This window comes from Agelaius tricolor, unplaced genomic scaffold (assembly GCF_023055355.1).
Source record: "Agelaius tricolor isolate 1412-34295 unplaced genomic scaffold, bAgeTri1.0.p SCAF_36, whole genome shotgun sequence".
In the NCBI taxonomy this organism is placed as follows: Eukaryota; Metazoa; Chordata; class Aves; order Passeriformes; family Icteridae; genus Agelaius; species Agelaius tricolor.
In genome coordinates this window covers 1183732-1210685 of record NW_027269296.1, presented here as the reverse complement: position 1 = coordinate 1210685, position 26954 = coordinate 1183732, and the positions used below count along the sequence as shown (strand labels likewise).

Below are 26954 nucleotides of genomic sequence, written 5' to 3'. Positions count from 1 at the left end.
TCAACTCAGTTTCTTTTAAACTTTTATTTTAATAGAAGATAAAAGATAAAACATGGAACATTGCTTGGAGAGTGAATGCAGGGAGCAAATAGGATGTGTTATTTTTTCTTCTCACCAACTGCACAAGGATTTCTTCACTCACTCCAGCTCTCGAGTGGTGTTCCTTGCTGTCTGTGCAGACCTCACTGTTGATTTTGGAAGACTTTCATTAGATGTGTCTTGCAATTCGATTGCTTAATTCAAACAGCCTGTATCCCAGGGGTGGGTGACCTCTCTAAGTTAGCTTTTCATTCTATTTAAATAGAGACCCAATGCTCAGCTTTCTCTTACCAACTCACCACCCTTTTTTAGTAGGTAATTTTAAAGAAGGTTCACACAGAAAGAACCAGATTTGTAATTACATTTACCTGTGAGAATTCCTGATTTGCAGGGTCATTTTTATGTGTGGAACATGTCCTGACTTCCCATGCACCCACAGGTGGAGTGATTTCACCATGGATGTACTCACAGCAGTGCTGAGATGTCACCAAGGGGTTGAGTTTAATCACACACACACAGGCTACAAGAAAATCTGTTACATGTAGTGATTTCATACAAAAACCCTCCACTGAAAGCCCCACGTGTGGATCCTCTGGTATTTCCCACACAGATTTACCAGGGCAGAGTCTCTGTGGAAGGTGAACATGCAGTGTACACACATGTGAACACACACACACACACACACACACAGAATTGTTCTGTAACAACTGCCAAACCACTGAAATATTGCTACAATGAACACAGAGACACCAAAAGGCATCTGAAGGAGTTAAATTCCTTTCAAATTCAAGGAAACCATTCATTTTGGCTTTTTTGTGGTAATCCCAGCTGGGACTTCCTGCTCTGTTGCTATTGGGATCTCCCCGTGTTTATAGACACTGATGGTGACCTGCCCTGTTTCAGAGCCATATTTATTCTTGACATAGATGCTGTATTTTCCTGTGTCTTCATTGCAGACTCTCTCTATGGTGATTGTGACCATTGAGCCCTTCACATCCATCTTGTATCTGTCCTTGAACTCGATGGCCTTCTCGTTTTTGAACCAGGTGATCTCTGGGTAGGGGTCTCCAGACACACAACAAGTTAAACACAGGGTCTGTGGTGAGACAGAGAACAGAAATGGATTGTGGAGCTGTAAATGTGCAGGGAAATTCAGTTCATAGAACAGAAATGGATTGTGGAGCTGTAAATGTGCAGGGAAATTCAGTTCATAGAACAGAAATGGATTGTGGAGCTGTAAATGTGCAGGGAAATTCAGTTCATAGAATCAGCATCATTTAGGTTGGAAAAAACCTTTAAAATTGAGGCCCTGCCAAGGCCACCACCGAACCTTGTCCCCAAGTGCCACATCCACACATCTTTTAAATGAAGAACAATAAAAATCTGTTCTCACATTTTCATTAGGTGACATTCCAACACTGATATCTGATATTCCTTTTCCTGATTTTCTCCAGTACAATCAGGATTAATGCCTGAATTCACTGGGCCTGACTCATGTTTGTCTCACTGGTTTTTTATAGCTCCCTGTGCTGTCAGGTGGCACTGAAACAGGCACATGGTGAGTTTGCAGTTACTTTGCAGGGGTTTTGTGCTGCCTGAGTAAAGGGAAACGTGACTCAGAAATGAAAGCAGGGAGTTGGGCTGATGGGAGAATCAGGCCCAGCACCTGAAGGCCTTCAGAGTCCAATCCTGTGAAAAGGGGGGACAACAGAAAGGGTCTGGCAGTGAAGGTGACCCAGGAGGGCACCACTTCCCACCCCGGCAGTGCAGCAGCTCAGAAAAGCTGCAGAAAGGATCTTTCCTCCCCCTCAGTGATCCCTCTGTGGCTGTGCAAGGAATGAATGGAGTTACTCAATATTACCTTGTCCTCCATGATGGTGGCAACATCTGGCAGACCTTGAACGACTCTGGCACGGCCTGGGAGTGAACAAATAGAACCTTTTGGTTTTTCTTATCAGCAAACCTGGCTTTGTTTCACTGAAGGGAAGAGATTCATTTACTTACGCTTCTCTGCTATTGCTGCTTCCCTGAAAGGGAGAGAAAATGATTGTGGTTTTATTTATTAGCCATTATACTAATGTACAATGTGAGACTCAAAATAGATTGAGCTGTGAAAATATTTAGGAGGAACTTACTTTAGCCTCTTGTGCTCAGCCAGGGCATCTTCAAAAGCTGCAAGAATGAAAGGTTTTAGGGAAAGTTGCCTTTAGTTTTGTTCGACTCAGTAGATTCAGCATTAAGTTGTTGTTACCAGTGCTGGGATTACGTGGATAAATGTAATTATCCTCTAGATGGTACCTGCCCCTGCCTCAAGGAATCACAGCTCTGTGTACTGTTGAAATAAGTGGGAGTGAGTTCTCTCTTCCCAAAGAGAAGTTCAGAGGAGAAAAAACCTCCAACAGTTTGGAAAAGCCTTTGTAAACCTGGGAGTTCTCTTTTCCCAGATGCCACCTGTGAGCTCTGTTGTCCAGGGGAGGATTTGGACCCATCCCAGGAGCAGCTGCCCTGCTCTCATCCTTTCCCCAGCACTGCCAAGGCTCCCTAAAGGCCTCAGTCCTTTCTCCTGCCCACTTCCCCTCTCTCCATGTTCTGTGGGCTCTTCCCTGTCCTCCTCACCCCAATTCCACAAGGATTCCACTTGGAAATCAGCTCCAGCTCCAGAAGGGAGAGGGGAATCCCTGCCCAGCTTTGAGGGCTCCTGGACAGCAGCTCAGGAGGGCCTCAGCTCACCTTGCCCAGCCAGGTCTGCTGACAGTTTGTGGGAGCTGTTGCCATCGAACATCTCCAGGGTGTATTTGCCCTTGTCAGCCTCCCTGGGCTCCAGGATGTGCAGCCAGATCTGGTTCATGGTGCTCCCAGCTCTCGTCCTGTCACGGCTTTCCAGCTGTTTCTCCCTGAGTGAGCAAGGGATGGCATTTCAGTCCTGGTTAGCAGAGCTGAGAAATCACTTTTTTCTAGTGGGAGTCAGGATTCATTTCATGGAAAGAGGAAATCCCATGGGGCTGGACTTGGAGGCAGTTTGCCAGAGCTTCATAAACTCTACAAAAGACCTCCTAGTTCTTATTTAAGGGATTAAATCCCATTTAGATGTTGAATATTTGTAAGTATTTAGCCCTTGAATGTTATTAAAAGTTCACCTCCTTATCTACATGTGTAGGTGGTATCTAATAAAACACCAACTCTCTATTTAGGAAGACGTTATGAGGCTAAATTATTCAGTGTTTGGGAAGAATTTTGTCATTTTGGGAATATTTTTTATTCAGAGTGGGGGAAGAAAGTGGTTAAGGAAAAGATGAAGTAGTAAAAATAAAGTGTTTGAAAAAATTCTGTCTGTAACCAAGGAGGCTGTAACTGAGCAGTATCATAAGTGCAGCATCATTATTATTCTAGGAAAGATGATCACTTCTAAATATTTCTGCAGTGCTACCATAAAAATAACATGACTTTCCACTCTGGAATTCCCAGACATGTTCCAGGATGGGAGTGAATTGTGGATTTCAGCCCTTACTCAGACAAATCCACAGCTGCCTGAAAAAGTTTATGGGCTCAGGCCCAAATGTTTAATTTTGGATAACCAGTTCCAAGGAACAGTCCTCCAGAAGCTTTGCAGATATTTTTTTGGGACTTACTTGTGGTACCAGGTGGTTTTCATGTAGTCTGTGTAGTACTTGACATCTGTGTAGATTTTGATGCCCTCCTCAGTTGGCTGAATTCTCAGAGGTGTGGCAGAAAGAGCTGGTGGTGTAAGATAGAGACTGAAATGGAGGAGGAATGCCCAGATTGCCCCGCTCCAGGCCGAAAGCCCAGCCAAGGAGCAGGGAGGGAGGGAGGGGGTGGTGCTGTGCTGGTTCCACAGCCAGGGACGGCTGTGCCTTCCCAGCCCTCCCCTCTGCCGAGAGCTCACGTACCACTGATCCTGCACAGCTCCTTCAGAAGCTCCTCAAGGGCTGAAAGACAAAGATTGAAGTGTCTAGAAATACAAATCACAGCAAAGCACCTCCAATCTGCCAATGAATTTCACTGTGGTTGGGGTGTTTTATATCCACGGGTTATTTGCTGTCTTTTTCTGTGGCAGAGCTCACTGGGAATGGAGTTTTTGCCTCTGATTCATTTGTTTTCAGATGCTGGGCATTTCTTACTAAATTTAGATGCTCCTATCTTCCTTCCCATTCACCATGTGCCTCCCAGACAGGAGATTTATGTACCAGGTTCACAGGATGGATTCCAGATGTGGGGGTGTCATGGTTTGACACTGGCACAATGCCAGTACCCCCATGAAGATACCTTCTCCCTGGTAGCTGCTGTGAGATGTGACCAGGAATAAGCAATTAGGAAAGAAAAGAAAACAGAACTTTATTAACTACTCTACAACTACAAATAAAAAGGAACACACACACAGGGAGAATGAAAACCCCACAAATGCATTTCCTCCTCCCCCCACCAAATTTCCAACACAATACATTTGTTCCTCAAATCACCAGCTCTCGGTCCAGCACCACCTTTAGACAATCAATTCTCAGTTCATCAAGAGGAGAGGAGTCCCTCTTGTGCCATGGGCTTCCCCTGGAAACACAGCTGAAGCCTCATGTGTTCCTGTGTCACTCGTGGCACTGCCCGGAGAACATCTGCCCTCGTGACCTCTTCCTTTTCATGTCCAGAGCTCTCACCACTGAACATGGACCAGAGCTGCTTCTAGGGTTGTCTTTTTAAGGATGCTCTGTCGTGATCCAAAAAAGGCACAGTCTCTCCTTTGGGACACCTGTCCCCACAATCTCTCCTTTGGGACACCTGTCCCCCCCCATATTTGTTCACCCCCTGGGGCCGAGGGGCATCAACACTGAACCTTCTTGGTTCTGAGGCCATTGCCTCCCCCTAGATGCAGTCTCTGTATCACAAGGAACATGGGTCTGTCCATGGCTATACAAAAAGAGTCCAGCAAAAGCCACTCCATCATCTCTTCCCACTAGGATTCTTCTCTATTCTTCTACTATCTCTCGCTCGCCCAGACCTCTCTCACACTTACATTTCCTTCCTCATCTTCCACTCTATCTTCCAGGAGAGGTCAATGATCTGTAAAGTTCTCATTCTCCAAAAAGGGCTCCAAAAAAGCTCCTACAAGTGGCCGGCTGCACCCCCCCCTTCTTCTCCGTCCCAGCCGTGCTGCCGGCACAGGCCCATGTTTATCCCGTTTCAAGGTTACAGTCCCAGGCAGCGGCTCTCTCTCTCTCTCTCTCTCTCTCTGTGTCTCTCAGGAGGGGCTGTCCGGTGGCTCTCGGTCTCTCTCTCTTCCACCCTCCCACCCCCGGGCTCAGGCCTACCTCTCCCAGCCACGTGGCTTTTCCCCTCCCCCGGCCCAGTCAGCAGCTGGGCCGGGGGAGGGACCCGAACTCTTTCCCGCCGGAAACCCAAAAGGACCCTCCCAGGGTCCTCCCAGCAATTAATCTTGGGCAGCAGAACCTTCTGATTGATTCTGGGTTGGAGTGACTGAAACATCCCTGAGCTTTTATCTGTGGGGCTTGGCAGAATTTATGATGCAGTGCTGGTTGGAGAAATGACTGCAGGTGGAAATGACAGCAGCATGTAGAGCAGGAAACTCGTTAAATTTGACCAGTCATTTTTTTGTGTGGGTTTTAACTCCTGTAAAAGCACTTAGGACATGTAGGTTTTATAGAAAGTGAGGATAGTTGGGTTTAAATCCAAAATGAACTCAGGGCAGGGGTGTGAATGTGTCTTAATGTGTGATCCAAGGTGCTCTTACCTCCTTTGGTGAGGTCCAGCTGGGTGGAGTCCTCTCCTCGGTTATCTGAAACCACTGCTTTGTACAGGCCCTCATCTGCTTTGGTTACCTACCAAACACGTGTGTGCATGTGTAATATTGATTAAAATAACCCAAACAAAGGCCAAAACAAACAACACCCCTCCCAGAGAAATCTCCCCTATCACTGAAACAGGGCAGGATTTGGAAAAGGGAAAAAGCTGAGATTCATTCCTTCCCAATGAGTTTGGTTGAACTGAGCAGAAATGAGGGGGAAAAGGGTAAATTTGTCCCAAAAGCTCCTGTGAAAGGAGAGGGGGGTCTGGTTCAGAAGCTGTTGGTTTTGGGGGGTCAGTAGCTCAGCTTTTGCCTCAGTCAGTCCCTGTGTGAAACTGGCTCTTTCCAGCCTCTCAGGATGGGTTAAACGTTGAACAGCCACCCACTGTTACAAACATCTTATTTCCTATTAGGAGCTTCAGATCACAGCCTGGAAAGGGACCTTAAAGATTGTTTAGTTCCAACCCCCTGCCATGAACTGCATTTGACCTCAGATTCAGAGCCTGACTGGAACATGAGAACTTTCTCCTGCTTTGCTTTTCTCAGCGTTTCTTTCCCTCAGTGGGCACTGTCCAGAACCCACATGGAACATGAATAAGATCAGCCCATTTTTTTTTTTTTTGCCATTTTCCTGTGGACCCCTGAGCTGTTTGGTGTTTCACCTTTGGGATCTGCAGAGTTCCCATCCCAGTCTGTGGATCAAACACTCCACCAGCAGCTCGTGCCTTGTGATTGAAGAACCACTGGAAGCTGGTGTCCTTCCTCAGGTTTGTTGCCTGTTTGAAGCCAATATTTAGAAGTCAAAATCCATTTGATTTCTTAATTCTTGGATGTCCTAATATGAATCATCACTTACATTACTCCAGAATCTGAGAATTTCCCTTCTTTGTTAAAGTTTCTGCCCAAAAGAAACCATCTCCTTAAAGTCACAGCAGCAAAGCATTTGCACTGCTCATATCCTCTGAAAATTGCACCTAAAACTGAGTGCTGAAGGAATTCTGTTACCTTGCAGGTGAGGAGCACTTCACAGCTCTCCAAAACTTTCCATGTCAGGTTCTCTATGAAATGTGGACCTGGAAAAGAAATGCAATCTCTCTCGTGGTGCCTTTGGGGATTTCCTGCGGGAATGGTTCCATCTAGTGCTGGATTCCCGCAGTGCACCTGGGAATTCCCCAGGTTCGAGGGAGCAGGGAGGGGAAGCTGAAATAAATTCCTTTGGATCCTTTCACCCCATTCTGGGCAGGCTTGAACCCGAGAAGAGACTGTATTTATAACGTGCTGTCACAGGCACTAACAAGTGAATATTTTTAGCCTCACTAGCAGGGAATCACATTTCCAATTGTAGTATTTTTCCAATGAACTTGTTTTATAAACTTCTTTATTTATCAACATAAGATGGGAGGTGAAAGTGGAATGCATGGATCTTTACAAACTTAGCTAGAAATCCTGGTTTTTAATTACAGAATGTGTATTCAGGTTGGGCAGTTTTCAGAGTTTGAAAGTGTTCAGTGCTCCACTGATAAATCTGCCTAGCTTGGCTAAAACTAGTTCATTATTTGATTTCTAAGGGCAGGGCAAAGTATCTGAAAACAAGGAGTCTTATCCTGGGGTCCTAATCGGCTTGAATACTGTGTCTAAAAAGATGATGGAGTGAAATAAATTCATTTTTGCCATCCTGGCCTCATTCTGACAAGTCCTTAACCTCTGGCTGACCTTACCCTGCTTTTTCTTCCATTGTCTCCGTTTTGCTTCAGCTTCTTCTGCCACTTTAGCAAAAGCTATGGAACAGCAAAGGACAAAGTCAACAACCCCCCATTACTGGATATTCCCTCTACAATAGAGATATTTCCTCCTTGTCCTTATTACCTTTAGTGCAGTGAACCTGCTGCTAAATACACTGAATTTCCAGGCTGATCCTGCCCTGAGATAAATGACTACACAGTCTCCACTCTGCTGCCAAGGCACAGTTCACCACTGCAAGCTAATATGTAAAATATTTGGAAGGAAGAACTGAGCATTCCACTTCAGCACACTGCTTTTATCATCAAGCACCTATTTATAAGACTAAAAGCTTTAATTTATGGTAAAGGGAGATTCAGATCATTTCTGAAATGATTCCTGGACTTTAAATCTGGGCTAAAATTTGCTCTCCCCATTCCCAGTGTGCCGTTAGAACTGTTGGAAATACTTTGGCGCCTTAAGTGCCTCACAAAGTTTCCACTGAGCATGGCAGTCTATATTTGATCCTGAATTTCACTTACATTCATCTATGAGAGCGAGAGTGAATTGATTTTTGGCTTTCCCATCTTTGAGCTGGGCTGTGTACATCCCTTTGTCATCAGCACAGAAATCCTGGATTATCAGTTCCACGAGACCTTTCTCTTTCACAAAGTTGATTTTGTGTGTCTGTGTAAAACAGAGGAAATAGGAGAAACTGAAGAGATTTCCACAGTGGAGCTGCTCCTGGCACAGCAGATATTGCAGTTATTTTATACCTGTATCCTTATAAACTCCCCTCATGTTACAGGATGAGGAAGGCAGAGCTCTGTGCTGTGCCAGGCTGTGGGATTCATGTTATTTATGTGTGTAGGAATGGTAGAATTGCTTCCAGCAGAGACAAAGTCCTGTAAAACCACCTAACCCAAACCATCCTTCATGGGTACTACAGGGCTGAAACCAGAGTAGCTGTGATTGTCAGAGGCATGGGAGTGTTGCACTTGGCTGTAATCTGTGATGTGCAGTTCCACACTTGGCCAGGGTGAGGAATGTTTCCCCCTCTTGCTGAGGTGCAGGTACCACTGAGCTCCTGCACCAGGAGTGCCTGGACACAAACATCGTCACTCTGCCTCACTGCCTGTTTGCTCTGAGCAAATATTGTCCTTGCAAGGAGCCTCATAAACGGTGCAGATCCCTGTCAGCTCTCCAGTGGAGAGGAGACAGATTTTAGAAGAGATAAAGACTTGGATAAACGTGTTACATGTTGATTTAACCCCCCAGCAGGGCACTGACAGCTCTGAACTGCTCTGGCCTGGACCTGTCCTTTGTTCTGGGGGTCCTGGTTGTTGTCTGGGCATTGCTGCTCTGCACTGAGCTGACAGCCCATGATTTATATTTGTGCTTCATTCTCAACTGTTCTCCCCTCTGGTCCTCTCATTCCAAGTATTTTTTAAATGTTCTAATATTAATTTGATATGGGAGGACAAGGAGGAGGCCTGGACATTTTTGTGGATGTTTGAGGAGGTTGGAGGGTGCTGTAACACACAGGGTTATTTTCAGTGCTTTGGACTGAGAAATAAATCTCTCCCATCTGCTCTTAGAATTCATAAGATTTGCCTGCATTCAGTTCAAAATCCCCATCAAAATATCTGATGGCAATTCAGAAAACTGGGAATGTGCCATGTCCAGCAGTGGGGAAGTAAGTCAGGATGAAATGCAGAATAAAACCTACTGGGGTACTGGTGAGCTCCTTGTCGTTGAAGATCAGGTGCAGCTCAGCGTTCGGGGACAGCTTCTCCACCTCCAGCCACAGCCGCACTTCCCCTTTCTCCAGGACGTCGATGTTCCAGCCAGATATCAGCCTGATCACTGGGAAGCAGAGAGAGGCACCAGGGGAATCCCAGGCACAGGGCCTGGCCCAGCCAGGCCTCTGCTGGCTTCCCTTTTCCCAGGCTGGCCCCTGCTCGTGGCTTTTTGCTGCTTCAACTTACGTGGGTTCCTGATTTCGTGGCTACGTTTCAATAACTTGTCCAGATCTGAAATGCAGGGAATTAAAAGTCAACACTCAGCCAAAACAAATTAATTGTATCATTTTAATTTAATTGGTTGATGAACTTCATGTCAAAGAGAAGATAAAACATTCAGTAATGGGGAGGACTGGAAAAGGTGGTGAAGGGAATTGTTGGGATCAATTCAGGGAGCGTGCTGAAGTTATAAATCATTGTCACAGTGTAGCCAAATGTGAAATCTGAACTGCAGTGGAAAAATGACTTTGCAGGAGCATGGAATCTTTCCTTAGGGGACTGTAAAAGAAACTGCCCTTGAGCCTTCAAGGAATGGGAAACATCTTTTTAGTGATACCATTAAGTGACATTAGTCACTCACTATTCTTCTGCAGGAAACTTTCCTCTAAACATCTAAGATTAGAAAATGAGGGCACCTTAGTTTTTTGTTGTTGGCAATTAGCAGTTTTTACCTTCTTTTGTTAAAGTGCAGCTGGCAGAGATATCATCATCTACATCTGTGACTTCCACCGAATACACACCCAGGTCCTTTTCTGAGGGTTCTTTCAGTATCAGTTTTGATCTAGAAGTAAAAAGAATAATAGCAAAAATTATATCTTTTCCTCAGAAATGATGTCTCCTGGGACAGAATTTGATACACCCAGAACAGGAAGTGTGGAACTCATTGGAATTTATAACTGACTCTGAGGAGCAAGGTAAAGATATTGGGGACAGGATGGCAGCTACTCCCAGATGGCACTGACCAGCTCATTTCATGGGCTCCAGGGCTGGCAGTCAGGGAAGGGACAGGGAAACATTTGGCTTCAGGCTTTTCTTGGTGTTCAATGTGTTCTTTACTCACCAGTGCATTTTCTCAGTGTGCATTAGATGCTCACCTATTGCCTTTCTCTTCAATCTGGACTCGGTCAGGGTCTGGAGGTCCCTCATAGTCCTTTGACCAGATAAATTCAGAGGAGTCATTCTTCTCAGGAGCTTCAAAGGCCATGTAAATGAAACCCTCTTCATCCACCCCGACTTCAATTTCATTTGTGCCTGGATGTGTGAAAAAGCCACAAAACATTCCTTACCAAAGCAGATCAGGGCTGAGCTTCTGCACGTCTGACTCAAAAAACAACCCCCAAAACCAAACCACACAGAGCACAGTTAGAGCTAATTAATTTGGGCAGCTTGATTTGTTCATCATCGTTTTACTGAGAGTGTTTCTTGCTGTGAAACAAGCAGCTGATGCATCACAAAGCAGATTTTCACCCAAGTCATACATTTATTTACAGAGTGGCCCAGTCTCATGGCTTTTAGCTTCATACCAGGTTTGGTTTTAGCCACCACGGGGTCGGAGGGGAGGGAAGGGGGTCCAACTCCAGCCTTGTTCAGCGCTCGTACTCGGAAAATGTAGCACTTGCCTGTTTCCAGGTGTGACACCTGCAGGGAACACCACCAGGAATTCATGTCAGAGCAGGACAAGCAGCACTAGGACACTAAGGGCAGGTACAGACCTTCATGTGGGTGCTGGCTGTGGGCTGCTTGTTCATCTGTTTCCACTCTTCTGAGCCTTCTTCACACAGGTCTATGAAATAGCCTGTGACCGGCCCTGCCCCCAGGTACAGAGGAGCTTCCCAGTGCAGCTGCAGGGAGGAGTCCCTCACCTCCGTGCACCTGACATCGTAAGGAGGGCCTGGCACAGAGGGAACAGGGAAACTGCAGTTGGGCTGGGGTCAGAGAGCACAGCTTGGGGTAGCACTTGAGTAGTGGGTCTGTAGGGGATGGTTTCTATGGTAATTAGGGGTAGGTTTATGAAATGGCATCACCAGCTGCTTTAATGGTATTTGCTGTGGTGTAAGGAAAAGGATTTAGAGTTTAGATCCTGATTCTTCATTCTCTGGAAACAATATTACTAAAAATACCTGGGTGCTCTATGTGTGGAACAACACCCTGCATCACAACACCCTTGGAAGTGTTTTGTGCTTTTCTGTCCTGGGAGCAACCATTTCTGTGGTAGAAATCCCTTGGAAGAGTGAGGAGATAACCAGCTCAGCTGGTGACATTTTCCTGGATGGTTTTCCACGAGGGATACCTGGCTCTGGCATTGTCCATTCCTCACATCTGAACAGGTCACTGGGCTCGGACACGTCCCCAACTCCAGCCCTATTCATGGCACGGGCACGGAACTCGTACAGGTGCCCCTCCTGCAGGCTGCTGACCTTGGGGTGCAGAAGGACAGGCATGGTCAGTCCAGCAGGACACTGAAGGAGCAGAAGAAGCCCAGCTCAGCCTTGGTGCAGCTGTTCCCAGCTGTGCCCCAGATGGATACCGTGCAGACGCGCCCAGGAATCGGCCGAGCGTTGACTTCGTGCCACTCGGGCTCCGAGTGCTCGTGCTGGTCCAGGAAATATCCCAGGATCTTTGTTCCTCCTTTGTGCTTCGGGGCTTTCCAGCCAATGGTCATCTCAGCCTTGCCACAGTGCAGCAGCACAAAGTCCCGAGGGGCCGAGGGACAGGCTGGGCACAGAGGGACAGACGGAACAGCAGGGGACAGACAGAACAGCAGGGGACAGACAGAACAGCAGGGGACAGACAGAACAGCAGTGTCAGCACAACGTCCACAGTCTCATCTGGGAGTCACAGCAAAAGCCTCGGATGTGTCTCACGAGGTCCCTTGCCTGGTGCTTTAGGGTTTGTGTGACAGAAAAGGTGGGAGCAGTGGGTTGATAAAATGGGGGACATGGAGGGTTAGGTCATGGATGGTGTCGTTGTAGGATTTTCTAATTTTCCTGAGAAATTCCCGATGTTGCTTTCCAGACATCACATAACGGAGCACTTTAAATGGTCACTTGTACCCAGAGCCAAATTAACACCACAAATGTAACACACTGCTAGGACAAAATGCTAATTAATTAACTCTGTCCACGCTTGGCAAGTGTAATTGATGGCAGAAGCTGCAGGGTACAGGAAAATGAGTTCCCTTTTGTTTTGTTTCTCAGACACTGTCACCATAGCAGGCAGTGGTGGCTGTGCCTGACAGACGGGGTTGGAGGGGTTTCATTTTGGTCACTACTCACCAATTGCTGGCCTGACAACGATGGGATCTGTTTCTGGTGAGCTCTCACTCAGTCCTGCATCACTGACAGATTTCACACAAAACACATATTCCTTTCCAGGCTGCAGCCCAGGAACAGTAAATCTGGGAGAGCAAATTAATATGTTTGTGTTTGCCTGTGCACAGGTAAACAGTGCTGAAACAGATATCAACACACTTTAATAAGGCTTAGTTCTTGCAAAATCATTATTTGTCATTACAAATGAATGTGTCACATGAAATGGCTCCAGATAACTCACAGTGGCTATGGATCAGATGGAGATGAATCACCATGGGCAGGGAGATAAACAGCACTTTTTAATGGACTTTTTCTGCTTGATATGTGACCCCCACAGCTGGAGAGTGACTGTAAATTCTGCATGGGACTGACACCAACTTACTCTAGTGGAAAACAGGCCAGCCCATGGAATGTGGTTCTGCTGGTGCCCCAGGCTCAGTGGGGCTGTACAGCCCAGGCCTGGAGCAATCCTGAACCCTCTGAGAGGCCCTGCTGTTGCTGTGCCTGCCAGCCTGTGCCTGGGGACTGTAGGGAGGTCTTTTTTTATCTGAAACATGACTCCAGGCAGAAACAGAGGAATCCAGGTTGGGCCCCTGGCCTCCCTCAGCAGAGCAGAGAGCTGCACTCACTGGCTGCCTGTCACTGGTTTGTTATTGACTGTTTGCCACTGCTCCGTGCCCGTCTCCCGGCAGTAGATGTAATACCCAAGGGGCTCTGGGCCCTCCTTGGGCTTGTCCCACTGCACAACAACAGATGTCTTGGTGTCTCTGAAGGCCAAAACCTGAGATGGTGGAGGTGGAGGAGCTAAATAGGGAAGAAACAAAAAACACAAGACAAAAGTAGTGAGGGTTAAAATCTATAATTTAAAAAAGTCCAAAGTATTATAAATAAGTTGGCCTGTTTGATTTATTCACCTTTTCCACAGCACCATTTTCAAATTGTTGCCCAGGGAAGCTGTGGCTGCCCCATCCCTGGAAATGCCCAAGGCCAGGCTGGATGGGGCTGGAGCAGCCTGGGATAGTGGAAGGTCCCTGCCTGTGGATGAGCTTTGAGGTCCCTTCCAACCCAAACCATTCTGGGATTCAGTGGAATTAGAGCAAAATGCCATGGACAGGGGTCTCTACAGGATCTGTGCTTGGGTTTGCCAGATGACTTCTTCCTCTCTCACTGATTCCTGTAGTTACCTCACACAGCCTCCTCTGAAGCAGAGGAAAAACAAAGCTCATCTGTTGATTGTCCTTGGCTCCACCCTGAACTGGGACCTGCTCCTCTCTGCATTTCCATCTATGAGTGAACCCTGGAGCAGCTTCAGTGTGGGACAACACACAAATAAAGAGTCAGTGCTCATCCCTCTGCAGAAGAGAAACACCAACAGGAGCCTGTGGCCCTCTTTCTGTAATCTCAGTCCAGGGAGAAAACAGCCCAAAGCAGCCCTGCAGAGGCTGCTGGCATTCCTTCCACACTGTCACCTCCCTCACACCATGCTGGAAGCATCCTTGGATTAAACACAGGCTTCCACTGCTCCTGTTCTATTAAATGTAATTCCCCGCTCACTGCTTGCTCAGATTAACACTGCCCTGACCAACTGCAAACCAATTAAAGGAGGATTTAGGGCTTCAGGAGATTTCCTTATATCAAAGTACTGCTGTGTAACCATAGACCATGAAGTTTAGAGGGGAGCGTGGGCAGGGGATCCCCCTCATTGCTGGCAGCCCATGCCCTCTGTGGGGCTGGTGCAGGAGTTAAAACCATGAGGTTTAGAGGGGATCTCCCTCGTTCCTGGCAGGAGTTAAAACCGTGAAGTTTGGAGTTTTATTTTACTTGCCTTGCACTAGGAACCCTCTGCAGGGTTAGTGCAGGAGTTAAAACCATGAGGTTTAGAGGGGATGCCCCCCTATTCCCGGCAGCCCATCCCTCTGCAGGCTGGCGCAGGAGTTAAACTCATGAGGTTTAGAGGGAATTCCCCCATTCCCGGCAGCCCATCCCTCTGCAGGGCTGTTACAGGAGTTAAAACCATGAAATTAGAGGGAATTCCCCCCATTCCCGGCAGCCCATCCCTCCGCAGGCTGGCGCAGGCACGGCAGAGCAGCGCTGCTGTTACCGGGCTGTGTCCCGGCGGGGACGGGCGCGCTGGGCACCGAGGGATCGCTGATGCCGAACTTGTTGACGGAGCGCACGCGGAACCGGAAGGATTTTCCCTTCTCCAGCCCGAAGAGTGCAAATCTTGGGGAATTCGCTGGCGTCTCCAGGTTCACCATCTGCCAGGAGCTGCTGCCTACGAGACACTGCAAAGGAAAAGGAGATGATTTACAGCTCCTAAAGTGAGCACAAAACCCTCCTGACCAATAACAAAGCTGGGCTTTGTAGGAAAGGAATTGTAAAAAGCTCCAAACAAAACACAAACCAAAGCCATAAATTATATATTTCTTGTTGATGTACCCACAGTTTTCACCCTTGGCAGCAGAGGGCCCCTTTGCTACAGGAGGTTAGAAGTAAGGATGCATAAATGGAGACGGGCAGAAGACGTTAATTAACCAACAGAGTGATTAGTGGGGAACAGGACAGTGAGATATTCTCAGTTCTTCACAGCTTTTCCCCTTTCAGGGCTGTAGGGCAGGAACAGTTCTTCCTGTTAGAATTCTGCTGCTGTTCTGTGGTGTTAAAATTCCTCGTCCATTCCTTGTTAATCATTAGTCCTTGAGCTGTGTCAGAGTCAGGGCCATGGCTCAGGGCACCTGTGGGGCTGGAGGAGGCTGAACCAGCTGGATTTGAGGCTGGATCTCCCCAGTTCCTCTCTGGGAATGGCCTCACCTGTATCATGTCCCACTTGAGACAGAAATGGTTCTGCTCTGCAGCTCCCCTCCTGTGTGATGTTATTATTTTCTTACCTTTTCCACATAGTAATTCAGTGGCTCTCTGCCTCTTGGATCTGGTTCATCCCAGGCCAAAGCCACATAATCCTCTCTGACCTCACTTGCACGGACATTGGTGGGTGGCAAGGGAATTTTAATGTGTCCTATGGGAAGGCAGAAAAGGCTTTAGTGATAATGTGGCAGGAAAATTAAAGTTCTTTTACAGTGGATTCTGTTCTCCCACTATAAATTAAGATTCTTCAGTATAAAGAAGGAGACAAACACTTTGGGGAAATTTGAACTCACCCTCCAGGTCATCCTTGGATATTTCTATGGTCCTGCCCTGATCATATGGAATCACTGCAATGACAAACAGGGCACAGTTACCCACCCACAGGAGGTGCCTGGGGAGAAAGACAGAACCCAGGGCTGGCTCATTGGTTCTGTGCACAATTATAGACATTTTATGTCACAAACAATGGCATTTTGAGCTCTTTCTGTTCAGAATACTCCCAAGATGGGCTCGGCAGAGACATTTGTGGGAATGGGGACGATCTGGACACTCTGCACTCCGTTACTCCTGCAGCCTCCCGTGGTTCTGAGGGTGTGGTACCAACCTGTCACTCTCTTGTCCCTGCTGGAGTCCTGGGTGGTGACAGGGTCACTGGCCCTTGAAGGGTGGCTGGTGCCAGCCTTGTTGACAGCCTTGACCCGGAACTGGTACGTGTGTCCCTCTGCCAGGCCCAGCACTGGGCACCTGCAGCCCCTCACAGGCTGGGCACTGCACTGCACCCACTGCTCCGAGCCAGCCTCACACCTGCAAGGACACAGGGCCCACGGGGCCCCTTGGTTCTATTTCCACCATAACATGGGGGTTCCTAGCTCTGACACGATGCCTTACAGACCTTTCAATGAGGTAGCCCAGGATGGGGCTTCCTCCATCATCGCTGGGTGCTACCCAGGAAAGGACCAGGCAGTCTTTGTTCACATCATGGCACCTCACGTTGAGGGGGGATCCTGGGGCACCAGCTGTCAGTGCTGCAGCATCTGCAAAACACCAGGGGAGGCTGGGTAGCTTCTGTTCTTTTCCAGAATTTTCATTGAGGAGATTAAGTGTTTAAGGGCCTATCCCAGTAACACAATGTTTTACTACTGAAATCATCAGTGAAAATAAGATTTGGTCATTGTGGTAATTGTATCCACACACAAAATTAGGAGCTGTTTCCTTGTGTGTGAGGGGAGGAATTCCTTTATGCCAAGACCTTAGGAAAGGAGACCTGCAGGTACCTCTGACAAACACATAAGTGGTCTGCTCCTTGTATCCCTGCAGCGAGGGGACACGGATGGTGTAGAAGCCCTCGTCCTCCTTGTGAGCACACAGCACTGTCAGAGAGGCCTCAGACCCCTGGCACCTCAGCTCCTGACCCTCTGAGTCCTGCAGCAGCTCCCCTGTGGAGCAGAGAAGGGGAAGGAAATTCACCTGGATTTACCTGGTTAGGAGTGGTGATATTTACTCCCAAATGCCTCAAAAAGCACAAAACGGGATGAGGGATCTCTAAGACATTCCTGGATTATTTTTGTGCCTCCAAATTGCAGCTGTGGACTCTGATCCACAGAAAGACCCAAGCAGAACAACACAGAGAACCCAGAAGTTTTTCTCACAGGAGAACCACAGGCTTTTCAAACTAAGGCTGTTCAGATATTCTTATGAACAGGAATGTCATTACCTCCAAAACATTTCAATGGCATCATCCTTTACCAATGGGGAAAAGACAAACATTAAATAGTAACACCTGTAGCTTGAGCAGAGCTGAGAACAGCTCAGGAATCCTGGATTTTAATAATTTTCTTTTTTTTTTCTGTGAACATTCAATCCCAGCTGTGAATTCCAGTGGGATATTCCCAGAGGTAAATGCACATAAACTCAGCTGTTGCCTACAAACCATCTCTGAACCAGGTGATGCCTCCTTGGTGCTCCAGTAAATCAGAGGAGAAGTAACAGGAGAGGGTGAAAGGCTCCTTTTCTCTTGCAAATAAGGGTTTCAGTGGAAAAGCAAAATCTGCCTCTCTGGCCAGAAGGGATCCTGTGCAATGAAAGTCAGCATGATAAAGAGACTTCAGAGCCTTCCTCCTGCAGTATTTTTATTGTCATATATTTAGAGTGAGCCTTGCACACTTTGCATGTGCAGTCAGGCTGACAAGAAAAGCTCTCAGGGAAAAAAATAATCAAATTGCATCAGGCTATAAAAATAATTAATAATAACACCAATTATTTACTCACTTTTGTAGATTTCTGAATCAAATCCTGACGCCTTTCCATAATATTCTATAAGAGAAGAGGAAAACACATTTAGCCAATCTCATGGAGTGTTTATCTTCTTAATAACACCCAGTGATGCTCAGCAAACTGTTTTACCCTCAAGCCATCCCTTGATTTGAACCTTTAAAGTGTCACCATGGGCTCAAAGTTCAATTCATTTGACCCCTGATGCTCTTCACGAGCCTCTGGGGATGTGTCTGCAGAGAAATTGTTCCATGAATGTTCCAGGGGATGCAATCCTGCTCCAAATGCTCTCAGTTGTTCAGAGCTGAGGAGGGCTTTGTCACTCTGCCTTTTCAAGCAGGCAAGTTAAAACCTAATTAAATAAAGATTTGAAGAAAAGCAACCCCTGGGTTCTAACAGCATTCCCAGAGGATGATGTGGGATTCTTGGAAAGCACCAGTGGGACCTTGGGATTTAACCAAAGGAAAGGCTGTTTGTGCTGAGACAGAGGCAGTTCTGGAGCTCAGGGAAGGATGTCCCCAAATCAGCTGTTCTGGGTTCTCTGGAGGTGTCACAGCTCCTCCAGCTGCTCTGGCCTCTTGGCATCACAGCACAATGTGATGCTGAAATCATCTGGGCCTGAAAGCCAAGAACTGCTGCACTCAGGATGAACCTGAGGCACTTTTCTCTCAAGTCACAACCAGTGCCCATAGAATAAAGCCTGTGCTGCCAGTGGTGAAGTTTGGCTGTAGCAGACCAAACAATGAGGGGGGAGTGTGACCACTGGAGAGGAGGGAAATACAAAGCCCTGGAGCTGAAAGAGCCCTGTGAGACCCTCAGGGATGCCTCAGGGAAAGGGGATCCCAGGGACCCTCCCCAGGCACCGAGGCCTTTGCAGGCAGCCAGGGCCAGGGGAGGAGATGCCAGGGCCTGCCTGGGCACCAGGAATGTTCCCAGTGGAGGCAGGATTAGGCCTGGCTGTAATCTCTATTTTCAGAGCAGTAAATGCAGAGAGCAGGAGGAAGATTCGGGTTACTGGGATGGCTCAGTGTCTGCAGTGCCTGCAGTGCCTGCAGGGCTTTGTCCCTGGGGAGGGCCACGTTAACCAGGCTCTCAGAGGTGAGGAGAGCTGTCCCAGCCAGGCCTTTCTGTGCCACAGCCCCTGTTCCATCCTCATCCTGCTCTGAACCTAAAGGTCCCACAGGGGATTGAGAGGAGCAGGTTATTCTTGGCATGGAATTTTTCCTTCAGGCTGCTGCTTTGTGGCAAAGGGCAGCTCCTGTTGTGGCCACACTGTGGGAACCTCCTGGTGACTTTTCCTGCATTAGGGTGGGGGGAATTTAGGAATGTGAGAAGGATGCAAATGAAGGTTTTCTGGGCTGGTGTACCTGTCCCTTTAGGACTGGTAAATGCCTGCTGCATATTTCCAGTTATGCTGAATTTTGGCACTGTTTAATTAAAGGACCTGAAAGGTGTGATAATACACTGCTTTTACAATCCTGGAGGCACAGTCTCCTTGTGAGATCTGCATCCCAGACAGAATTCAGGTCAAAATATGGAATGTGAAAATAAGTGTGATAACAACACAAGGCATGGCAGAGGGCTCTGTCAGTCCCACTAAAGGGTGTCATTGTCTGTGGTCCTGTAAGGCTGTTCTGTCCATGCTTTTTATTACTAAATTGTAATTTATATATAAATAGATGGAATATGAACAGCTAAACTGTGATCCTGCAAGACTGCTCTGCATATTTCCTAAAGCTTGAGATTATTTTCCTTTTTAAGTGCTGGTGGTTTATTTATTTCCTTCCCCACGTCTGGCTTTGGCTGTGCACAGTTTGTACCTATGGAGTTTGTGCCAGTCATTTTAAGAACAGCCCAAATCCAAGAGGAAAATCTTGCATTTGCCCTTGGTAGGTGCTGATTTCAGGAAAGAATGGGGCATTCTCTGCAGTGATGCCCTGAGAGGTCCCACTGAGAGCCACAGTTCTTGGGGAACCATTTCTTGCTTATCTTTAGCAGACTCTCTGTGAGCCTCTTGAGTTCCACCGTGGGGCTGGTTCATAGAAGAAATAAGCACCTAAATTTAGTACAATTTTATCCCACTGAAAGGACATCTGTGTCCATATGGAACCTGAAAGGAAAACCTTTGGCTGGGCCCAGAAGTGACTGAGGAAGAGAAGCTGTTCTGTCCTTTTCCAGAGTGCCTGTGTGTGCCTATCCAATAATGGAAATGTTTGGAAGACCCTGCAGTGTTGGAAAGTTGAAACCCAAAGGAATATTTGTACTTACTCCTGACAAGCACTGTAGCAAAGGAATAAGCTTCACCATATGGATTCTTCAACTCCACACTGTACTCAGCAGAATCTTCCATGGAGCATCTAAAAAAAAAAAAAAAAAATTTCCCTCCTTCATATTTCACAGGACAAATTCAAAGAGGTTCACCTTTAATCCCAGGGATGTTTGCTTTTCATCCAGGAGCTGCGTTTCCTTTCAATTACAAGGATTTCTGGTACTTTGTCATCAATTTTTTCTCTTGAGATCCAGGAGGAAAATATTTTAACTACTGAAGAAGCAAAAGGCCTGTGGAACACTTGATTGCACTGAAGATTTGCATTTGTCTGTCACTGATAATTCATAGATCAGAACTAATGTTACTCTGGTTACACTGATCCATCCCAAATCACATTTTTTTGTCTGTTGATGAAGTGCTTAATGTGCATTCCTTACCCTGAAGGAAAACGTGTTGCTGATACATAAAAAGAGGGCAGAACTAAATTAAGCAATTTAATTTTCTTTGGTTTTGGTTTATTTTTCATAGATTTTTTAAACCTTGTGAACTGCTGTGGAGATTGGCAAAGGCTTAGCTCAAACACAACAGCCTAAAGGCAGGCAAGGTCAGATTCCAGAAGGATTACTGGGATTGTTTATCACACACAGACTGGGAATTTAGGGTGAGCAGGGCTCACTCAGCTGAAGGAGCAGCTCAGCCAAGGGCACAGCCCTTACCTGCTGATGTGCAGGGTCAGCATCCCAAGGGCACAGCCCTTACCTGCTGATGTGCAGGGTCAGCATCCCAAGGGCACAGCCCTTACCTGCTGATGTGCAGGGTCAGCATCCCAAGGGCACAGCCCTTACCTGCTGATGTGCAGGGTCAGCATCCCAAACTGATTTTTCATCTTGTATTTTCCTGCTGGGGCTCGGCGGGGATCGATGGGGATTCCGTTTTTATACCTGGTGGAAAAGAAGGGAATTGGCTGTGAGGGAAGGACCCACATCAAACAGCACAGGAAAGAGGAGCAGACACAATTCCCTCTTTTACTGATCTCCCTCTTCAATCCAGACCAGTCTGGCAGTGAAACCCAGAGCCCTCCATGGTCCTGTGTGGCTGCTCAGCCCTGGCTTTACATCCCCTGCCCTGCAGCTCCTGTGAGTGAGTTCACAGATGTCTCTTCCTTGTGTTCCCAGGGATGTGTGGGAGGTTCAGATTCTCTTTGCTCTCTGAATAATTCAGGGAGGTCGTTCTGGAAGGACACAGGACATGCAGAGCTCCCACAGTGGCAGAGCTGCTGCCCACCAGTCATTAGTAATGCAAATGTTTGCACACTTGAACCTTCCAGAGGAGGAATGGCCAATCACTTCAAACTGATCAAAATACACTGTGCAAATTGGGCTTTTGAGGTGATCTTTCATTTATTTCTGGTATTTATGGAGTGTGCTGCACTCAGGCCCAGTCCATAACACTCTCCCCTGAGGTTGGTTAATATACAAAGGGAGTAAGTGACAGTTGTGTTGTATTTTACAAACTGTAGAAGCAGCAGCAGCTTAATGCTGAAACTCTCATGGTGTCTAAGGCAGCCAGGCCTTGTTGGGGCATTGTTGTGGTGATTTAGTGCTGAGAGGAGGTTCTGCTTTTTGAGACTTAAATCCCAAGTCTGCCTGTGGGAAAAGCAAACAGAGAAATCTCCATGAACACCAGCCCTGTCCCAGAAGGATCCCACAGGAATATCCAGGGAAACCTCCATGAGCATCAGCCCCATCCCAGAAGGATCCCACAGGAATGTCCAGGGAATCCTCCACAAACACCAGCCCTGTCCCAGAAGGATCTCACAGGGATGTCCAGGGAAATCTCCATGAACACCAGCCCTGTCCCAGAAGGATCCCACAGGAACCTCCAGGGAATCCTCCACAAACACCAGCCCTGTCCCAGAAGGATCCCACAGGAACCTCCAGGGAATCCTCCACGAGCACCAGCCCTGTCCCAGAAGGATCCCACAGGAACGTCCAGGGAATCCTCCACGAGCACCAGCCCTGTCCCAGAAGGATCCCACAGGAATATCCAGGGAATCCTCCACGAGCACCAGCCCCATCCCAGAAGGATCCCACAGGAACGTCCAGGGAATCCTCCACGAGCACCAGCCCTGTCCCAGAAGGATCCCACAGGAATATCCAGGGAATCCTCCACGAGCACCAGCCCTGTCCCAGAAGGATCCCACAGGAATATCCAGGGAATCCTCCACGAACACCAGCCCTGTCCCAGAAGGATCTCCCGGGACTGTCACTGCTCAGGCCCCCATGTCCCTGCTGCTCCAAGCCCTCTGGCCCCTGAGGTGTTTCCTGTGACCCCTGCAGCTCTCCTCCCTCGTGTGCCAGGCAGGCTGTGCTGGCAGTGCCATACCAGGTGGCCTGTGGCAGGGGGCTGCCCAGGGTGGTGCATGCCAGGGTGACATCCATGCTCTCCCAGACGGCGTGTGCCCGCAGCGGGATCCAGAGCAGGGGCGCCCGCGCCGCGCGCAGCTCCAGCAGCTCCTTCTGCAGGCAGGCCTTGTGCAGAGCCTGTGCAGGGAGACACTGCTCAGGGCAGGCCAGGCCAGGCCAGGGCAGGGCAGGGCAGGGCAGGGCAGGGCAGGGCAGGGCAGGGCAGGGCAGGGGGATCTCACACAAACTCTCTGACACCAGGGACCTCTGGCTGTGTTTCAGTGGCAGGGGTGCAAGGCCTTTGGTTGGGGGATTTTGGGGTTGTCCTAACACCTGTTTTGGTGTAGGATCACAGCTTTAGCCCTGTTGGCATCTGGTGCCAGATTTTGGGGTTGTCCTAACACCTGTTTTGGTGCAGGATCACAGCTTTAGCCCTGTTGGCATCTGGTGCCAGATTTTGGGGATGTCCTAACACCTGTTTTGGTGCAGGATCACAGCTTTAGCCCTGTTGGCATCTGGTGCCAGAGTTTGGGGTTGTCCTAACACCTGTTTTGGTGCAGGATCACAGATCACAGCTTTAGCCCTGCTGGTGCCAGCAGAGGGGTCTGTTCTGACCTTCCTGCGCAGGCCCTTCCTGTCAGCCCTCACTCGGAGCTGCCTGCAGATCCTGATGAGCTCCTCTTCCATCTTCTCCATGTCATTCCCAAAATGAGTCCTCTTCTGCCCCCTCTGTTCCAGCTCCAGGAGCTCAGCTTCCCTTCTCAGGTTGTACTCCCTGGAACTGCATGATGATAAAAGCCAACAGAAATCAAGATAAAACTTTTTTTCTCTTTTTATAGGAGTGTTTTTTTGTTGTTGATAGCACACTTTTTGGTTAAATCAGGAGTGGTAAGGACAAAACCACCGGCTGATGGGAGTGTGGGGAGGAATGTCAGGGAATGATCCCCCACAGGAACCAGCACCCCCAGAAGAGGTCAGATTTCCATGGGGACTGTTTGGCCACTTCCAATGCTGGGGAGGAAGCTGGGAAAAGGATCAAAGGGAGGAGAGATGTGGCTGAGATATTCTGGGAAAGAGGGAGAGTCCCATTTGTTACTATTCTTTAATTAAATCTGTCAGTATTTTCCATTTATTCCTTTAAAATCTGGTTTCTCTCACAGCCCTACATGTGAGCAGGGCAATGTTCCTCATTATCACATGGCAGCATCATTTCATTTCCTGCATTTTAGTTGAGGTCTGGTGTTTTTAAAGGAAGAACCTCTGGCTTGAGTCTCTTCTTTTTGCTTCCAGCAGAATAAGTTGGGAGCTGTGCCCCTGGTGCAGAGCTGCAGTGTTGCCCACAGTGGTTATATTGGAGTTACAGCAATTCCTGACTTACTGAGCTCTTTCAGAGGTCAAGGCAAGGGCAGCTGCTATCGACAGGTCTGAAAGGCTGAAGGTCTCCTCTTCCTCACTTCCAGGTGCAGGTTCATGGAAAAGAATCCAGATAATCTTCCATCATTTCACAAACTCAGCATTCTACAAAGCCATGAATGTGTAGAAAGGCCTGTGTGCACCTGATGGACTCAACCTGTCCCTGACTCTGGGACTTACCTGGTTTTAAACCTTTTTTTCGTGGTTGTGGAGCTCATTTCCAAGCTGTGTTTCCTCTCCTCCTTCTGCTCCTCCTCTCTGTGGTGGAAAAAGGCTCTGGTTCCCATGGTGGGATGTCAAAGCCAAACTTTCTTACTGGAATAGATTAAAACATTCAAATCAGACACTTCAACAGAATCTTTTAAAGTCCTGGCTTTGGTGTTCAGGGGCTGTGAGTGAGGTTCATATAAAAATATTTTCTGACATCCATGCTGTGAGAGGGGTTTGCTCCATGCTGCTCCTGTGGAAAGTGGGATCAGGGGGAGGAATGGAGTCTCTCAAGGCAGCTTTTTCTCCTGTTTCTCCTGTTTCTCATCAGGACTCCTGGAATGGTTTGTGTTGGAAGCTAAAGCCCATCTGATGGGCAGGGACAGCTCCCAGCAAACCAGGCTGCTCCAGCAGTTCCAGGTGCTGAGGCAGAGCTCTCCCTCCTGCCCCAGGTACAGATGTGGGATCCCCCTTGGCCAGGCTGCACACAGAGCAGTCCCAGCTCAGCACTCCAAGAGGAAAATGCTTTACCCAGTCCTGTGCATCCTGAGGGAGCACTGAGCGTTTCTGCTGAGCTCTTAGGGAAAGGATGAAAAACCATGGAGCAAACAGCATCCTCCCAAATGTCAGCCTGCAAGGCACGGCTCAGGAGCAGCAGGATTTTCCCAAGGAAAGCTTCCCAAAGAAATCCCAGTGCACAGGGGGAGCACAGGGGCAAACATTGGCACTCCTGGCTCCCCTCCTGTTCCCAGCCTCTGCTCTGGAACCCACAGCTCTCTGCTTTTAGTCTCTGACTAATGGGTGGGCATTAAAGGCAATTTTTAAAGTGGATTCCTCTTCATCTCCCTGTCCCTGCAGTTAAATCCCAACCACCCAGCAGGATCCTGGCCCTGGCACGTTCACAGGCTCTAAAAGCTCAGGTTACTTTGGAAAAGCAGCTTTGCAAATGTAATTGTTGCTGAATAGAATTTGTTCAAGCATAGCTGTAAATCTTTCCCTAGCTCGTGTTCCATGACTGAAATTTTCCCTTGGCAAATTTTCCACCCGGATTTGAGCTTTGCTGCTTTCAAATCTGAACCTGATAAAAATACAGACCCTCAGCTTTTCCCAGTATAATTTTCTTGTACAGTTTTTTTACTTGTACAGGCTTCTGTTGATGTAAATAAATTTCTTATAAACAGTCCATGGAAAAGCAGGGTTGTTGTGGTAAATGCAAAATATCCCAACATGCAAATGAAAATACAGAATTATCTTGATAATGTTTGCTTTGTGGGTACAAACTTTGGAAGAAACAACAAATGCTGACAAGTAAAAGAAGAAAATGAAGCAGGCTTTTATGAGAAAAAAAAATATTGTAATTTCATAGTTTCTGCTGTCTTCAGAAGTGATTCAGCTGCAGAATGAGTCCTGTCAGCCTGGGCATCAGAGCCTTGTTTCCATGCTCATGAATAATTACTGATACAGATTCATTTTTACTAAATAATGGGTTTTATTTTTCCCTGAACAAATTTCATTGTTTAATAATCACTATTAAAACCTACACTTTTCAATTCAAATGCAGATTATTTTCTAAACATGCCAGTAAAGCAGAGCAGAGTCTGGTGAGAAAACATGAAGCAAACCAGGATTTTCATAACACCACTGGAAAAACAATCATTAAAGCAGATACAATCACAAAGCACAATCCACTTCTGCAGTGCAAAGCTGTCACAAAAACAACTGATGCTGCTCTGGAGATCCTACAAAATGCAGCATAAACAGCAATTTATTGGCAGATAAACCCAACTCACCGGTGAAGGCTGAGGGAGAGCCCCTGTCCCCAGGCAAGGCAAGGCACAAAGGAGGTTTCCTTGTCCTGCTGGTGCCTCGAGGATGACTGTCCCCAGAGGAATGCTGCCCATGCTGGAGTGCCCACCCTGCAGTCAAATATAGCCCTGCCAGCCCTCCCTGGACAATGGGGATGGCCCAGCTGGGGACACTCACTGCCCCTGCAGTGCCCACCCAGTGCCCACTGCCCAGTCCCTGCCCTGGGACAGGTGCCTGAGAATCCACAGCACTGCCCTGTGCTCTGCTCCTTTGGGATCCAGCTCACAGAGCATCTGAACTGGATTCGGGATATTTTAACCCTGTCCAGGAATGGCCCTTGGGGTAGCCTTGCCATTGCTGCCTGACAGAGGGAAGGCATTTGCTTTGACATCTCTTAGGGAATGCCAGCTCCAGGCCAATCCTGGCAGTGTCTGATTGCAGCTCCAGCAGCTCAGGTTTTGGTGGGCTGGCACTGTTTTATTTCCTTTTTCCAGCAAACAAAGGCTTGGTGCCTCAGAGCAGGGGAGCTTTGTGTATCCAGCAGCCCGTGGTGGTGTCTGAGAGTTTGGGGCAGGGGCAGATTGCAGAGATTGCTGATTTTCCATTTATTTGAGGTGCTCCTGCAGTTCCAGAATTCAGAGAAAACCCTTCCCAGCAACGTGAGGAGCAGGTGATGTTCTTGAGGTGTGGGAATGAATTCCACCATCAAATCTGGCACAGCACCAGTAGGAGCCATTTCTAGGAACCTTGTTTGCTTCACCATCCAAACAAAGGTGAAACCCAGCAGGATCAGCACCACACTTCAGCTGTGAAGTCCCTTTGGTGGCTGAGTTTGTGACATTCCTAGGAGAGAGTAAACAGGAGGGATGGGTTGGCATGTCTGAGGCACTTTGGGGTGAGCTGAGCTGTCAAAGGGAAGGAGCACTCCCTTTTCGTTGGTTTTGAATCCATGGCCACTCCAGTGCTTCCCTGAATTTTGCATTATGAGAAGTAATGTGTAACTACAATCTATTCTGCTTAAAATCAACAATTTCT

At 47.7% G+C, this 26954-nt stretch overlaps 1 protein-coding gene across 1 annotated transcript; it reads right to left on the bottom strand.

The window, feature by feature from the left end:
- Positions 1-15: 15 nt before the first annotated feature.
- MYOM3 (myomesin 3) lies at positions 16-26001 on the bottom strand. Its single transcript, XM_071453178.1, has 37 exons — positions 25904-26001; positions 24087-24221; positions 23872-23946; positions 23109-23274; positions 22474-22631; positions 20934-21029; positions 20088-20176; positions 17817-17861; positions 17479-17619; positions 16823-16984; positions 16441-16582; positions 16153-16352; positions 15842-15895; positions 15572-15699; positions 14785-14968; positions 13313-13487; positions 12648-12769; positions 11900-12087; positions 11663-11789; positions 11085-11263; positions 10896-11010; positions 10467-10623; positions 10044-10153; positions 9559-9603; positions 9300-9436; positions 8113-8257; positions 7570-7629; positions 6857-6924; positions 6514-6627; positions 5798-5885; positions 3948-3986; positions 3669-3774; positions 2770-2933; positions 2175-2211; positions 2044-2066; positions 1901-1956; positions 16-1135 (listed from the first exon to the last, which is right to left on the bottom strand). The coding sequence occupies exons 2-37, from the start codon at positions 24191-24193 to the stop codon at positions 839-841; spliced, it is 4299 nt and encodes a 1432-aa protein (XP_071309279.1). The 5' UTR covers positions 24194-24221; positions 25904-26001; the 3' UTR covers positions 16-838.
- Positions 26002-26954: the final 953 nt, after the last annotated feature.

Excerpts from the sequence above, each read along its gene's own strand:
- MYOM3 (XM_071453178.1), bottom strand. The coding sequence starts at position 24,193 with ATGGGAACCAGAGCCTTTTTCCACCACAGAGAGGAGGAGCAGAAGGAG. Across the intron at positions 21,030-22,473 it reads CCCCTGCCACAGGCCACCTG|GTATAAAAACGGAATCCCCA; the intron begins GTATGGCACTGC and ends CTTTTCCACCAG. Across the intron at positions 12,770-13,312 it reads AAACCAGTGACAGGCAGCCA|ATTTACTGTTCCTGGGCTGC; the intron begins GTGAGTGCAGCT and ends TTGCTCTCCCAG.